Source organism: Trachurus trachurus (genome assembly GCF_905171665.1).
Source record: "Trachurus trachurus genome assembly, chromosome: 23".
Taxonomy (NCBI): Eukaryota; Metazoa; Chordata; class Actinopteri; order Carangiformes; family Carangidae; genus Trachurus; species Trachurus trachurus.
Genome location: NC_139912.1, coordinates 1,724,094 through 1,739,471, shown reverse-complemented (window position 1 = coordinate 1,739,471; position 15,378 = coordinate 1,724,094). Strand labels below are relative to the sequence as shown.

General features: G+C 41.3%; 1 protein-coding gene across 1 annotated transcript; it reads right to left on the bottom strand.

Moving 5' to 3' along the window:
- Positions 1-1,538: 1,538 nt before the first annotated feature.
- fbxo7 (F-box protein 7) lies at positions 1,539-15,375 on the bottom strand. The gene is made up of 10 exons (XM_083999340.1): positions 15,267-15,375; positions 13,987-14,109; positions 12,095-12,416; positions 9,797-10,063; positions 8,842-8,989; positions 5,656-5,739; positions 5,443-5,538; positions 4,135-4,311; positions 2,294-2,334; positions 1,539-2,203 (listed from the first exon to the last, which is right to left on the bottom strand). The coding sequence occupies exons 2-10, from the start codon at positions 14,106-14,108 to the stop codon at positions 1,877-1,879; spliced, it is 1,584 nt and encodes a 527-aa protein (XP_083855466.1). The 5' UTR covers position 14,109; positions 15,267-15,375; the 3' UTR covers positions 1,539-1,876.
- Positions 15,376-15,378: the final 3 nt, after the last annotated feature.

The following is a 15,378-nucleotide window of genomic DNA, read 5'->3' as shown; positions in this document are numbered from 1 at the left end:
AACTGCTTTTTTTTCTTTTTACAGTAAAACTTTATGTGACAGTAAAACAGTAAAAATTAACAACTAGGAGCTGTTTCTGATAAAAGATCAATAAACCAATAAACCGATCAAACAACTTCACATCCTGATAAAGATGATTATAGATAAATTATATTAGTGCAATAAAAGTTTTATTCATCATGACTGAAGCTTCTTGTGTCACATGAGACTGATATTAATCTCACTAAAACATATTCAGATTATTTATGAGATTTATTTTATTACATTATTATACAATTTTAATCTGATCATTTTGATATCCACCACAATGGTTTATTTTCATGAATTACTATAATTGAACCTCTTTTCTTTTTCTGACACCAAGAAAAGAGATGTTTCTGATAAAAGATCAATAATCAAACCCTTTTTTTCCCTTTTTTATTCTATGAAAATGGAAAAATTATATTGGTAACTATATTAAACTATGTGACTAATATGAAACAATCAAACACCTTAACTTCATAATAAAGATAATTATAGATTATTGATATGAGTTTTATTCATTATTACTGAAGCTTCTTGTGTTTTATTATCGTCACGAGACTAATATTAATCCCAGTAAAAGATATTTAGATTATTTATCAGACAAAAGTTTGAAATTAAATTTATTTTATGAAATTATAATATATTTATTTATATATTTTAATCTGATACATTTGATTTTCATATAATTTATTTTCTTTTTCTCACACTAAGAAAAAAACAAAGACGACTCATCTGAAAGAATCTGGTGCTTTAGTTTTTGTTTTTTATTTGATCACTCGAGTCATTTTTCAGATTAGTAAAACAAAACATAATCAATAAACCATAATGTTTGTGTTATTTGCCACTCTATTGATCCTCAGAGTTAAACTCACTTCAACACCCGTCAGAACAAAAATCTGTTTAACTTAAAGGGATAGTTCAACATTTTGTCAAATCAGCCCATCACCATAATCCCTATAGTCATAGCAGTAGGTTCGTTACCTTTAATTGTCGGTGCAAGCTACTTTTAGAACGGCGGAGCAGAGCCATGAGCTGCTCAGAGCTACGCTACGGAGGCTCATTATGGGATTTCTTGGTTTCCCTCATCAAACTCATCAAATACACAATCCAACAACTCCACAACGCTCTGGTGGACAAGTTGTGAGCTGCACATTCACCACGCTATGAGATAATAACACAACGTTACTACACAGAGTTGTTTTAGAGGGAAATACAGAGACTGTTGATGAAAAACTGTCCCTGAAGGCAACGTGCATCAGTGGTTTTACATGAATTTCCCTCTAAAACAACTCTGTGTGGTAACGTTGTGTTATTATCTCATAGCGTGGTGAATGTGCAGCTCACAACTTGTCCACCAGAGCGTTGTGGAGTTGTTGGATTGTGTATTTGATGAGTTTGATGAGTTTGAAACCAAGAAATCCCATAATGAGCCTCCATTGGTAGCGTAGCTCTGAGCAGCTCACGGCTCTGCTCCGCCGTTCTAAAAACAGCTTGCACCGACAATTAAAGGTAACAAACGTACTGCTATGACTATAGGGATTATAGCAATGGGGCCAATTTGACAAAATGTTGAACAACTAACTATCCCTTTAACTTAATGTGGCGATGACACACACGATCATCATCAATGATCGATAATTATTAAACCTAATTATTCTGAAATGTTCCCTCTTATACACACAAAACGGCGGTGGCGAGCAGTGATCACAAACTTGAACCTGCAGCGTCGACTCAACGGGGCCGTTTGTCCCCACAGACCCTGAACGCACCACGAGTTAGACTTTTGTTTCACTCAGGTCTTTGTTTCTTTTTATTATTAGTCTCTAATCTCCTCGATCAGATGTTCAGATGTTCAGATGAATCCTCTGCGGACGTCGGCGGCCGGTCGTCGTCCCCCCGGCGGCAGCGGCGGTCGCGGTCGGCGCAGCTCGCCGAGCGGCAGCGGGCCGATGGGGTCGTAGCGGGGCCGATGGGGCAGTAAGGGGCGGGGCAAGCCGGGGAAGAGGAGGTTGGGCCGCTGGTCGTACTCGCCGCCGATGATCCCCGGCAGCGGCGGGTGGAGCGGCGGGAACGGGCGCGGGATCGGCCCCACGTCCCAGGGGCTTCTGGGTAGGAGCGGCAGGGAGCGGTGGCGAGCCGCGAGGCGCTCCGAGCGAAGTTTGTGATGTTTTTTATAAAGCTGCAGAAAAAAAAAGAGACGATAAAACGCAGAAGGTCAGAACATCTATCTATCTATCTATCTCTCTAGCTAGCTAGCTCACACACACACCTGTTTCCAGTCTGTGTCTCTGGACCGGGCCGGGTCTGGATCTGAAACACATCCACAGGATCAATCAATAATCAATTCACTTATTGATCATTTATTTAAAGGGATACGCCAACATTTTTTTTCATGTCTTGCCTCACTCCCGAGTCCATGACCAGCAGATAGACACCATCCTTTCGACTGTGCGTGCAGTAACAAGGGAGATGGAGCCGTATCGCCGTAATTAGCTTAGCTCAAACGCTGGAAGTGTATGGGTAGTGTTAGCCTGCCTCCACCTAAAGTCGCTAATTAGCTTAGCTCAAACACTGGAAGTGTATAGGTAGTGTTAGCCTGCCTCCTACCTAAAGTTGCTAATTAGCTTAGCTCAAACACTGGAAGTGTATAGGTAGTGTTAGCCTGCCTCCTACCTAAAGTCGCTAATTAGCTTAGCTCAAACACTGGAAGTGTATGGGTAGTGTTAGCCTGCCTCCACCTAAAGTTGCTAATTAGCTTAGCTCAAACACTGGAAGTGTATAGGTGATGTTAGCCTGCCTCCACCTAAAGTCGCTAATTAGCTTAGCACAAACGCTGGAAGTGTATAGGTAGTGTTAAATAATACTCAAGCTCAAGCTAGCCGTTGTGACCAACGCACTTCCGGTTACTTTCACAAAATAAAACACCCGTTGCCCTTTACATACAGAAAACCATGACGATAGAATTTGTGCTTTTACTTTGAAACAGGAAGCTAACCTACCCTCGATGTAGCTAGCTTGAACCAAAATAAAGCGTCTTTGCTTGAACCCTCCGTTTTGACCGATCTCGTCCCGTTAGCGGCATTTGACCGCTCAAGATGCCTTACCGGAGAGTTTTGTCAGCTCTGAGACGAAGATCGGCCCGCCGGTTTCCGTTTAGAGTTGCTGAAGAGTTTCTCTGATGACTTAAAGTGGAGGCAGGCTAACACTACCCATACACTTCCAGTGTTTGAGCTAAGCTAATTAGCTACTTTAGGTGGAGGCAGGCTAACACTACCCATACACTTCCAGTGTTTGAGCTAAGCTAATTAGCTACTTTAGGTGGAGGCAGGCTAACACTACCCATACACTTCCAGTGTTTGAGCTAAGCTAATTAGCTACTTTAGGTGGAGGCAGGCTAACACTACCCATACACTTCCAGTGTTTGAGCTAAGCTAATTAGCTACTTTAGGTGGAGGCAGGCTAACACTACCCATACACTTCCAGTGTTTGAGCTAAGCTAATTAGCTACTTTAGGTGGAGGCAGGCTAACACTACCCATACACTTCCAGTGTTTGAGCTAAGCTAATTAGCGACTTTAGGTGGAGGCAGGCTAACACTACCTATACACTTCCAGTGTTTGAGCTAAGCTAATTAGCGACTTTAGGTGGAGGCAGGCTAACACTACCTATACACTTCCAGCGTTTGAGCTAAGCTAATTAGCGACTTTAGGTGGAGGCAGGCTAACACTACCTATACACTTCCAGCGTTTGAGCTAAGCTAATTAGCGACTTTAGGTGGAGGCAGGCTAACACTACCTATACACTTCCAGTGTTTGAGCTAAGCTAATTACGGCGATACGGCTCTATCTCCCTTGTTACTGCACGCACAGTCGAAAGGATGGTGTCTGTCTGCTGGTCATGGACTCTGGAGTGAGGCAAGACATGGAAAAAAAAAAATGTTGGCGTATCCCTTTAACAGCTGATGTTTAAAATGAACTTTGACAAAAAACAGAAACAAAAGTAGAAGAACAACCAATAAAAAGAGATAAAAAGGAGACAGAGGAATAAAACGAGGACAATAAACAGGAAGTGAGGAAACCAGGAAGAGGAAGTGACATCACAGCTGCGTCACCTGTGAAGTCGCGGCGGTACAGGTGTCTCCACAGCGCCGAGTCCCCGGTGGACGAGTGGAAGTGTCTGCAGACGGAGGAGAGCCGCACCACGGAGCGGACGTCCAGCAGCCGCGCCACCCGGAGGAAGAGCTCCGGAGGAAGAGCGGCCAGGCCGAACGCCACGGGCAACGCCATCGCTACGGGCAACAAGGACAAACAGATTCAGATTCAGATTCAGAGTTGAGGACGAACACTTTACATCATCAGACGTTACATCATGTGATCATCAGACGCTCTGGTTTCAGTCTGAACCAGCGTTTCTGCTTCAAAACGAAAAAATGATGGGATGTTTGCTGGTCCCAGACCGTCTCCATAGCAACTAGTGACGTCACGATTATAGATTATTCTCGGTGCGATTATTCTCCGAGAAAACAAAAGAACATTATTACTTATTTTGGATTCAAAGAAAATAAACTATATGTACTATAGTAAACCTTTATATTTTATTGGGGACATTTCATATTATCCATAGATGCAAATTTCTGAATTCTTCACCATCATTTAAATTCTTTTTTATTGAAGTTTATTATTATTTTAAGTCTGTTAATCAGAAATGTTCAACCAATAATCTGTCACAACAATTATAATTACGGTACAATTCTCATGGGATACGAGGTCTGTCACTAAAATTAATTTTCTTTAAATTATTGTTAATTTGATTGTTTTCTCTTTTGCTTAACCCTTGTTATATTATATATACATATATATGTAACTCTGTACTGTTACTGTTGTACGGAAACGTGAGCTGGAATGACTGAACTGTTTGTTGTTGCTACAACTTTCAATAAAGTTGAAAAAGAAAAAAAAAACACTATGAAATAGATGTGTAAAATCAAATATAGTCAAAATATAATTCTATCACTAATTATATACACTAAATATCTATTAATATATGTCCAGTTATTAACCCTCCAGGGGAAATGTTTGAAATGTCATTAATTGTCATTTATACCAAATGTTTAAGTTCATTTTAATTATTTTTTATTACAAACTAACATTTAAATTCCTACTAATTAAATGTTTCGATAAGATAAAGATAAAGATAAATTGACATTAATGTCATTTAACCCAGTATCTCATCTGCCTCTGTGGTTCGGGCATAAACTGTTTTTTGGAAAGTGACGGTATTTAGGAATCTATGAGTAATTAATTCATTCATTCATTAATTGTGGTGTTTAATTAACACTGTGAGGATCAGATCAGTATTTATTGATCCTGTCTGATCAGTGTGTTATTGATCGACTGTCTGCGACCTGATTGGTCCGTACCATCTCTAGCGGCGGCGATCAGCGGGTACGCCAGCTGGTCCTTGAAGACGCGGGACAGTTTGCTCAGGTCCTTGAACGCAGCAGCCGCACTTTCTCCTGAGAAAAAAAACAACCACAGAAACACAATGACTTCACACATCACACAAACTACTGCTCCGACGTTGCCGTGGAGACAAACCGACCAATAGGAGCATAGGAGGAGCCGAGCCGTACCTGGCCACTGGTCGGTGACGTAGCTGGACGGATTCAGACACAGTTTACGAACCGTGTCGACGCTTTGGTTCACCTTCAGAGTGGCTGAAGGAGAGAGAGAGAGAGAAAGAGGTCACATGATGTTTCACTCTGAGTGTGTGCAAAGATGTTCAATAAACGGAAAGATCCTCCATGGCTGTGTTGTAAATCTCCCCTATCACGGATGTAGTGCACTATATAGTGTGTTCGCCATTTTGTAGTGTTGTTCGAATTCTCTGCGATTAATTTCATCCACTATGTAGTGGACGACAAAACACCCACAATGCACCGCGAAATTGAGTGAACAAGCGATGTACACTACTTTCTACTCCCGTATCCCACAATGCAATGCGGTCGTGTTTTGCCAGAGAAGAAGAGGAAGCTAATTAGCATGTTAGCTACGATTTATTTAGGCAATTTACCAAAAAAACTCCTCAGACGTATTTGCCTTCGCTCCGTTTGTCTCGCCTGAGGAGCAGGAGTTGGGCAGCAGCATCCCAACATTAACAGGCAGCATTAAATCAATCTAATACAGAAACTGTAGTAGAATATGTAGTAAATACGAGCTAACGAGCTAAGCTAATAGCCACAGAGCTGTTAACGGCTCACGGTCGGGACACACAACAGTAGTTTACCAAACCAAACTTCCGATATTTCAACAGTTTATTGTCGGAGAAACACAACCACACAGAATCACATCCTAAAATGTTCCCGCAAGGGTCTGGTTTTTATTATTTTATTTTTATGTATCCGGTTTGTTTCATACATCCATGGTTTGTTTACATGATTCTCGGCGCGTCTGCTTCCGTCACGCTAACACCTGGAGCATCAGCTGACGCAACCACGTCCAGAAAATTACCGTCTAGTGTCCGAATTCTCCTCCCGTCGTTCCCTACATCGTACATGATGTAGTCCACTATATCATATACACGATGTAGTGGATAGGGAGTGAGTGAGTGGATGATTTCGAACACAGCCCATGAGAGGCTCCAGTGATAAAAACCGTATACACTTCCTGTCTCTCTAAATGGGCGTGGCCAACCGTCACCACCTCGTCTGTGATCGTGTGTGTGGATTTATACAATTTGTAGGTCGATGAAAAGTGAGATATTTATATTTTCTTATGATAACATTAAAGGGATAGTATCAATTTTGGGGTTGTATGATCTCCAAATAGCCCCTAAGTACTTTAATTGCAGTAGAAGACTCTCTGCACTCCTCCCGTTAGCAACGCCAGCCCATAATAGCCCTGCCCAGAGATTTACAACATACAGTGTTGTGAACAGACCCAAAGAAACGGCCTATTTTCACGGCCTAAAAGAGGTTTTACCTGAAAAATAATACACAGTTCCATTGTTCACTATAATATAATTTTTTCCAGCCCTTCAAAGTTCAGGAAAAACACAGTTTTTATTTGGACCTAACCAACTGCTGATCGGCGGGCGCTAACCCTGGGCGGAGGGATACGTGAGTTGGTTAGGTCCAAATAAAAACTGTGTTTTTCCTGCACTTTGAAGGGCTGGAAAAAATTATATTATAGCAAACAATGGAACTGTGTATTTCTTTCACGTAAAACCTATTTTGGGCCGTGAAAATAGGCCGTTTCTTTGGGTCTGTTCACAACACTGTATGTTGTAAATCTGTGAGCAGGGCTATTATGGGCTGGCGTTTGTTTGTTTGACGTTGCCTAGGAGATCTGTGCCAAATCTGGCGAGAGTGTGTCGTAGAGACAGAGACAGGTCTGGAACAAAGTAGATTTTCTCCTGATGTGTCCGTCTGAAAGTTGCCATTTTGGTGTCAAACTGTTCAGAAGAGATGTGACTTGTGAAAAATGAGTCCAACATTTACTTCAGTGACTGTGGGGAGAAAGGACAGACCATAATCTGTGTTCACGTTAAATTGACCTATGGCTAAGCCACACCCCCAAACACGATGAGCCAATCACAGTGCACATAGCTAGCCCATACACTCGGACATTCTCTGCTTCCACGTCCATTGAAATGCATAGCAGTTAGTCAGTTTTCATTCATTTTTATATGTTTTTTTCTTGACATTTTAAGTTTAAAATGGTCAAACGGTGTTCATGGGGTACATGCAACTCTGACACTAGGTATCCTGAGAGGCCACGGGGGGGATTTTTTTTTCCTTTTCCCAAGCCACATCTCAACCGAGAGAAGAGTCTGCTCTGGATAAAGTTATGCAGTAGACCACAACACCAACTAAACATGGATAAACTTAAAGGGATAGTTCAACATTTTGGCAAAATGGTCCATTACCATAATAGCTATAGTCATAGCAGTAGGTTCGTTACCTTTATTTGTCGGTGCAAGCTATTTTTAGAACGGCGGAGCAGAGCCGTGAGCTGCTCAGAGCTACGCTACGGAGGCTCATTATGGGATTTCTTGGTTTCCCTCATCAAACTCATCAAATACAAAATCCCAAAACTCCAAAACGCTTCCGTGGACAAGTTGTGACCTGCACATTCACCACGCTATGAGATAATAATGGAACGTTACGAAACGGAGCCGTTTTCGAGGTAAATACAGGGTAAATACAGAGTCTGCTTGCTGAAAAACTGTCCCTGAACGCAACGCGCATCAGCGGTTTTGCATGTATTTACCTCTATAACAGCTCCGTCTCGTAACGTTCCATTATTATCTCATAGCGTGGTGATTGTGCAGCTCACAACTTGTCCACGACAGCCTTTTGGAGTTGTTGGGTTGTGTATTTGATGAGTTTGATGAGGAAAACCAAGAAATTCCCTTAGCCTCCATAGCGTAGCTCTGAGCAGCCTTCTGCTCCGCTCCTCCGTTCTAAGAATAGCTTACACTGACAATTAAAGGTAACGAACCTACTGCTATGACTATAGCGATTATGGCAATAGGCCAATTTGCCAAAATGTTGAACTATCCCTTTAACAAGGATGTCTACATCTGTTCTAAGTTAAGTCAACAACGTATTTGAGGCAACATATTGTCAGAGATGTTTAGATGTTAGCCAGCATCACAACTAAGCATAAAGTCCGCTAGCTTAATGCTAACGTATAATGTAAAACCCCATAGACAGGCTAACAGAAATTAGCCCGTTGCTATCGGCGTTTCGCGGCAAACGGCAGTTAAACCGTCTTTGGTGTGTGTGTGTGTGTGTGTGTGTGTGTGTGTGTGTCACCGTTGACGACGAGCACAGGGCCCATACACACGCCGACCACCATGGCGACGCTGTTCTCACACAGAGGGTGTGTGTACTGCAGCTTGTAGACTCCGCCCCCCGACCGCCACCCGTCGGGCATCTGGGTCGACTTCAGCTCGCCATCGCCCTGGCAACGACAAGGCGATCACTCATCAATACATCTACAGGTGAACTGATATCACAGATCAATGTTTGGACAGGTGTTGAAAATCTAAACCCTTTAAAGGGATAGTTCAACATTTAGTCAAATTGGTCCATTGCCATAATCCCTATAGTCATAGCAGTAGGTTCATTACCTTTAATTGTCGGTGCAAGCTGTTTTTAGAACGGCGGAGCAGAGCCGTGAGCTGCTCAGAGCTACGCTACGGAGGCTCATTATGGGATTTCTTGGTTTCCCTCATCATCAAACTCATCAAATACACAATCCAACAACTCCACAACACAACGCTCTGGTGGACAAGTTGTGAGCTGCACATTCACCACGCTATGAGATAATAACACAACGTTACCACACAGAGTTGTTTTAGAGGGAAATACAGAGACTGTTGATGAAAAACTGTCCCTGAAGGCAACGTGCATCAGTGGTTTTACATGAATTTCCCTCTAAAACAACTCTGTGTGGTAACGTTGTGTTATTATCTCATAGCGTGGTGAATGTGCAGCTCACAACTTGTCCACCAGAGCGTTGTGGAGTTGTTGGATTGTGTATTGGATGAGTTTGATGAAGGGAAACCAAGAAATCCCATAATGAGCCTGCGTAGCGTAGCTCTGAGCAGCTCACGGCTCTGCTCCGCCGTTCTAAAAACAGCTTGCACCGACAATTAAAGGTAACAAACCTACTGCTATGACTATAGGGATTATGGTGATGGGCCAGTTTGACTAAATGTTGAACTATCCCTTTAAAGGGTTTAGATTCCGGGTGCTGTAGTCTCACCTGAGGGATGAATCCCGTCTCCAGCATCAGCAGGTTTGCCGCCACCATGACGGCGTCGCTGGGGCTGCTGCTCTGAGCCGAGTCGTACAGCAGCTCTAGGGACAGAGGAGCCTGATGCTCCTCGGCTTCGCTGCACAGCATCGGCTCCCAGACCGGGACCGGGTCCTGGTCCTGGTCCTGGTCCTGGTCCCGGTCCTGGTCCGGGGTCTCTGGGGGGTCGGACAGAGTGGAGGCAGCAGGACGATGACGACTGCTGCTGCTGCTCGGCTGAAACACAGAGATGAGAAGCTGCTGTAATAACACAAACTCTTTCAAGAACCACTCTGTTTCAAAATAAAAGCTGGTTGGTTAGAAACAGAAACAACTCTGTTTCAACTCATTCATTCTGTTGTATATACTTTTGCACATTTTATTTTATTTTATTTTGCTATTTTATTATGTATAGTTTGTTCTTTATATTCTTATTCTTTTTATTCTTATACTATATGTTGTTATCGTCACTGTGTGTCTGTGTAATGCTGCTGCTGCACTGTAATTTCCCAGTGTGGGATCAATAAAGTCTATCTATCTATCTATCTATCTATCTATCTATCTATCTATCTATCTATCTATCTATCTATCTATCTATCTATCTATCTATCTATCTATCTATCTATCTATCTATCTATAAGCTGGTTGGTTAAAACAGGAACTACTCTGTTTCAAAATAAAAGCTGGTTGGTTAAAAACAGAGACAACTATTTCAAAATAAAAGCTGGTTGGATAAAAACAGGGACAACTGTTTAAAAATAAAAGCTGGTTGGTTAGATAACTGTTTCAAAATAAGAGCTGGTTGGTTAAAAAAGAGAAACTACTCTGTCAAAATAAAAGCTGGTTGGTTAGAAACAGAGACAACTCTGTCAAAATAAAAGCTGGTTGGTTAAAAACAGGAACTACTCTGTTTCAAAATAAAAGCTGGTTGGTTAAAAACAGAAACTACTCTGTTTCAAAATAAAAGCTGGTTGGTTAGAAAAAGAAACAACTCTGTTTCAAAATAAAAGCTAGTTGGATAGAAACAGAAACAACTCTGTTTCAAAATAAAAGCTAGTTGGTTAAAAACAGAGACAACTGTTTCAAAATAAAAGCTAGTTGGTTAGAAACAGAAACAACTCTGTTTCAAAATAAAAGCTAGTTGGTTAAAAACAGGAACTACTTTGTTTCAAAAATAAAAGCTGGGTGGTTAGAAACAGAGACAACTCTGTTTCAAAATAAAAGCTAGTTGGTTAGAAACAGAGACAACTCTGTTTCAAAATAAAAGCTGGGTGGTTAAAAAGAGAGACAACTGTTTCAAAATAAAAGCTGGTTGGTTAGAAACAGAGACAACTCTGTTTAAAAATAAAAGCTAGTTGGTTAAAAAGAGAAAGTACTCTGTCAAAATAAAAGCTGGTTGGTTAGAAACAGAAACTACTCTGTTTCAAAATAAAAGCTGGTTGGTTAGAAACAGAGACAACTGTTTCAAAATAAAAGCTAGTTGGTTAAAAAGAAAAAAACACTGTTTCAAAATAAAAGCTGGTTGGTTAGAAACAGAGACAACTATTTCAAAATAAAAGCTGGTTGGTTAGAAACCAGCTCCTGTGACTCAGCAGCAGCTTCGCTGACTCTGAAGTTTATTTTCTGCTGACGGCGACAGTTTGAGAATCAACAACTGACTCATCCACCTGCGCTTCACTGATAACACACTTTTATTTTGTGAAGCGTGTGGGCGGAGCTTCCTGACGGACCTGTCGGCGCCGCCTGCTGGAGAAACTGACTCATCACTCTGAGCTGAGACACACTGTGCTTTCTGTTCCTTAATCACTCGTTTTATCTATTTAATGTGGAATTATTTAATTAAGCTCAGATGAGACGATGATACGACTTTATAAAATAATATTAACTATTTTAATAAGAATGAGACTGAAATATTAAAAGCATTTGTAATTAGAAACAGCACTGCACCAGGTGGTTTTAATACTACACAAGTTATAGTTACAGTGGTGATGAAGAAACAGTCACAGTTAAATGGAAACAGTGTTTAATTGTGCTAATTACGTCGTTACAACTATCAACACTGTAAATATAATATAATAACGGTACAGAATCTCTCTATCTCTCTCTCTTTTGGTTTTATGTTTGTTTTTATATCATTTTATCTTTTTATATTTGTATATTTTTACCTTGTAGGCTACAACGCTGCTGTAACAACCACATTTCCCATGTGTGGGATGAATAAACAGTTTTATCTCTTATGTTAATCATAATTATTGTACAAATTTTTACCTGAGATGAATCGAAGGACACCGCGGCCGCCTGCTGCCTCTGCTGCCGCCGGCTCCCTGAGCTGCTGCCGGGCCTGGAGGAGGAGGAGGAGGAGGAGGAGGAGGAGGAGGAGGAGGAGGAGGAAGAAGAGGCAGCGGGAGCAGCAGCAGCAGCAGCAGCAGCAGCAGCAGCAGCAGCAGCAGCAGCAGCGGCGGCGGCTGCTGACTCAGGCAGGACGACACAGATGAGATCTCCAGCGACGATGCCGAGGGACGACAGAGTCTGACCGGTGTCGGAGAGACGGTCTGAGCCGTTGAGAGACAAAGTGAAGTCTGTGTCTGAGCTGAGAGACAAACAGGAAACAGACCAGAGGTTAAAACACATCATCATGTTATACGTGTTATTATCGCTTTATCTTGTTATTCTCAATGCACTAATTTTTACTATTTTATGTCTTGCTGTTGAATGATGTTGTCTATTGTGCAGCTGAGAAACTGAATTTCCTTCGGGATAAATAAAGTATTTATTTATCTATCTATCTATCTATCTATCTATCTATCTATCTATCTATCTATCTATCTATCTATCTATCTATCTATCTATAGTTCTCAGATGACACCGTCCTAGTATCACTCCTTCAGGAACAGAACACGGCTTCATTAGTGAACTGGTGTGATGATAACTTCCTGCATCTAAATGTGACAGAAACTAAGGAGTTAGCGGTCGATTTCAGGAGGAATCGCCCTAAACCAGTAGCCAGCATGATGATTAGATGATGTTGAGATCATTGAGACATAAAAGTACTTGAGAACCATGTTTGACTCCAAACTTAAAGCAGAAGTAAGGTGAATGTTTGTGTTAATATAAGTCTTAAATAGTTGTATCTTCCGACAACAATCACTTCTATAGAGTGTTTGGTCTGAAACACGGGTCTGTCAGTCCCTCTGCTCTGCTCTGAGCCCAGGAGAAAACTTTCCTTGTATCCTACAACCTTTATCCAATGAGGAGAGAGAACGGCATAAAGGGGCAGTCCTCTCTGTGTGTGCAGCCAAGGGATGCGCTGCTAAATGCTGCTGAGACTCAGATAAGACATTTTAATCCATGCAGCCATAATGAAAATCTATTTATTATTGTTCCCTTCATTTATCCGTCATTGCACTACGGTCCATAGGAGACTGGACACTGATGTGTTGCCACTGTCAGAGGGAGTTGTTTGGTTGATGTGTGTTGCCCTGTTTTTATCTGACTAGAGACTGCAAACTGAACTGCACTATTTGGGATAAATAAAGTTGTTTGATTGATTGATTGATACTTTATATTTTATATTGTAATAATGATTGACATGCAGCAGCTACAACCCTCAAACCTATGGATTCCATTTATCACTCTGCTCTCAGATTTATTACCGGGGATAGATATGACACTCATCATTGCTTACTCTATGAAAAAGTTGGTTGGTCCTCCCTTTCTGACAGACGCATGAAGCACTGGTAGGCTATATGTTTATCTTTAAGGCCCTTACTGGTAAACAGCCCCCATACATCTCATCTCTATTAGAATGGCGCTCTGGATCTTATTCTACTCGCTCTAGTGGTTTATTATTTCTTAAAGTCCCTTTTGTACACTCAGAGTTTGGTAAATCTGCCTTTTCCTTTGATGCTCCCAACTCATGGAATATTCTCCAACATACTTTGGGGCTGGAGATTATTCCTACTCTTGCTGATTTTAAACATATGGTGTCTGACCTTTGTAAATCATCCTGCAACTGTTATTAAATGTAATTGTTATGTTCTGCTGCTGCTTGTAAACTCGTCGTCCCTGTAAATGAGGGAAACCTCAGTGACCAACGAGTTAAAATAAAGGTTTAAATAAATTCAGTCCTGTCAGTGTCTCTGGGTGGATCGATGTCTGACCTGAGTCCTTGAGACGACAGCACCGTTTCCCTGACGTGGTCCAGCAGCTCTCTGAGAGTCGGCTCCGCTGCCGGCAGCTCGGCCCTGCAGGTCTGTCTGCCGATCCGCACCCGCAGCTTCATGCTGAGGAGGAGCAGAGGAGGAGGAGCAGAGAGAGGAGGAGCAGAGAGAGGAGCAGAGGAGGAGGAGCAGAGAGGAGGAGGAGAAACAGCTTTTATTCCTCAGAGTCAGACAGATCGAGTTCAGTGAAGCTCTGACGTGTTGGAACAGGAGAAGATCTTCTGTCAAACATCGTCTGAGCTGCAGGACGAAGAGTTAAAGGGACCAGAGGAGAGTGTCCTCATTATACACTTGATATTATACTAACAATCTAATTTCCCTAATAATCTAATAACCCTAACCATATTATAATTACAATAATAATCACATCTGCACTATTAATCAAAATTGCAATGTGTCCAATATCCAGATAACAGAAGCTGCTGTTTTTTTGATAAAAGGTAAAATATGTCTCATCAATGTTGTGCATCATCAGCATCATAAGTTGTGTTGCTATGGAGACGCCCTGGACATCAACAAACCATATTCTCCCTCCTTTAGACAAAGGGACCAACAAACATAAATATATATATATATAACACACACCTGACCTGACTGGCTGCACACTGTCACATCTGATCTACAGAAAGTTAATGGAGTTTGGGTGAAAACTAAAAACATAGAACATTTATAATATAAACCTTTAACTTTAGATTTTAATGTTTTCACCTGCACTTTTTGATGCAGATGATAACGAGCTGCATCACTGTGTAAAGAGTTAAAGCTGCTGAATGGACAGTTCAGCTTTAAATCTCCATTTTATTTTACTGTTTTTTTTTTTTATTTCTGATGAGTCATTCTCGTTGTTTTGAGCTCAGCTAGTTACAACTAAACTGTATTCTTTAATTTAGCCAAACATTCAGGTCGAAACAAGTTTAATTTCCTGTAATTAATGTTAGAAACACAGACAAATAAAGAAAAAAATGAAGCAAATACAACAATAGCAAACAGAGCTCGTTAAAAAAAACAGATAAGGTGAATGTAGAGTTTGTTACTTCATTAGAAATGAGACGTTTCGTTTTCGTTTCTGCAGCAGACTGAACGTTAGCTAACGTTTAAAGTTGCTGCGTAACAGTGAAGCTGCTGCTGCTGCTGCTCCGAGCTGGTTATAACCGGTTTAAAACAGACTTTAACTTAAAATAAAACGTTCATAACTTAACAATAACACAGAAAACACTCACATGTTGAGTTAAAGTGAAGATTCACACTGACTTTCATCACACTCCTCCTCTCATGAGTCGGACTGTAAACACACAAACCTGCAGCAGCCACCGGAACAACCGAGTCAAGCTA

What these genes read in the sequence shown, in the direction of transcription:
- fbxo7 (XM_083999340.1), bottom strand. Translation starts at nt 14,108, where the DNA reads ATGAAGCTGCGGGTGCGGATCGGCAGACAGACCTGCAGGGCCGAGCTG. An exon ending in CTGTCGTCTCAAGGACTCAG is followed by an intron (nt 12,417 to 13,986) that starts GTCAGACATCGA and finishes TTTGTCTCTCAG; the next exon opens with CTCAGACACAGACTTCACTT. An exon ending in GTACCGCCGCGACTTCACAG is followed by an intron (nt 2,335 to 4,134) that starts GTGACGCAGCTG and finishes GATGTGTTTCAG; the next exon opens with ATCCAGACCCGGCCCGGTCC.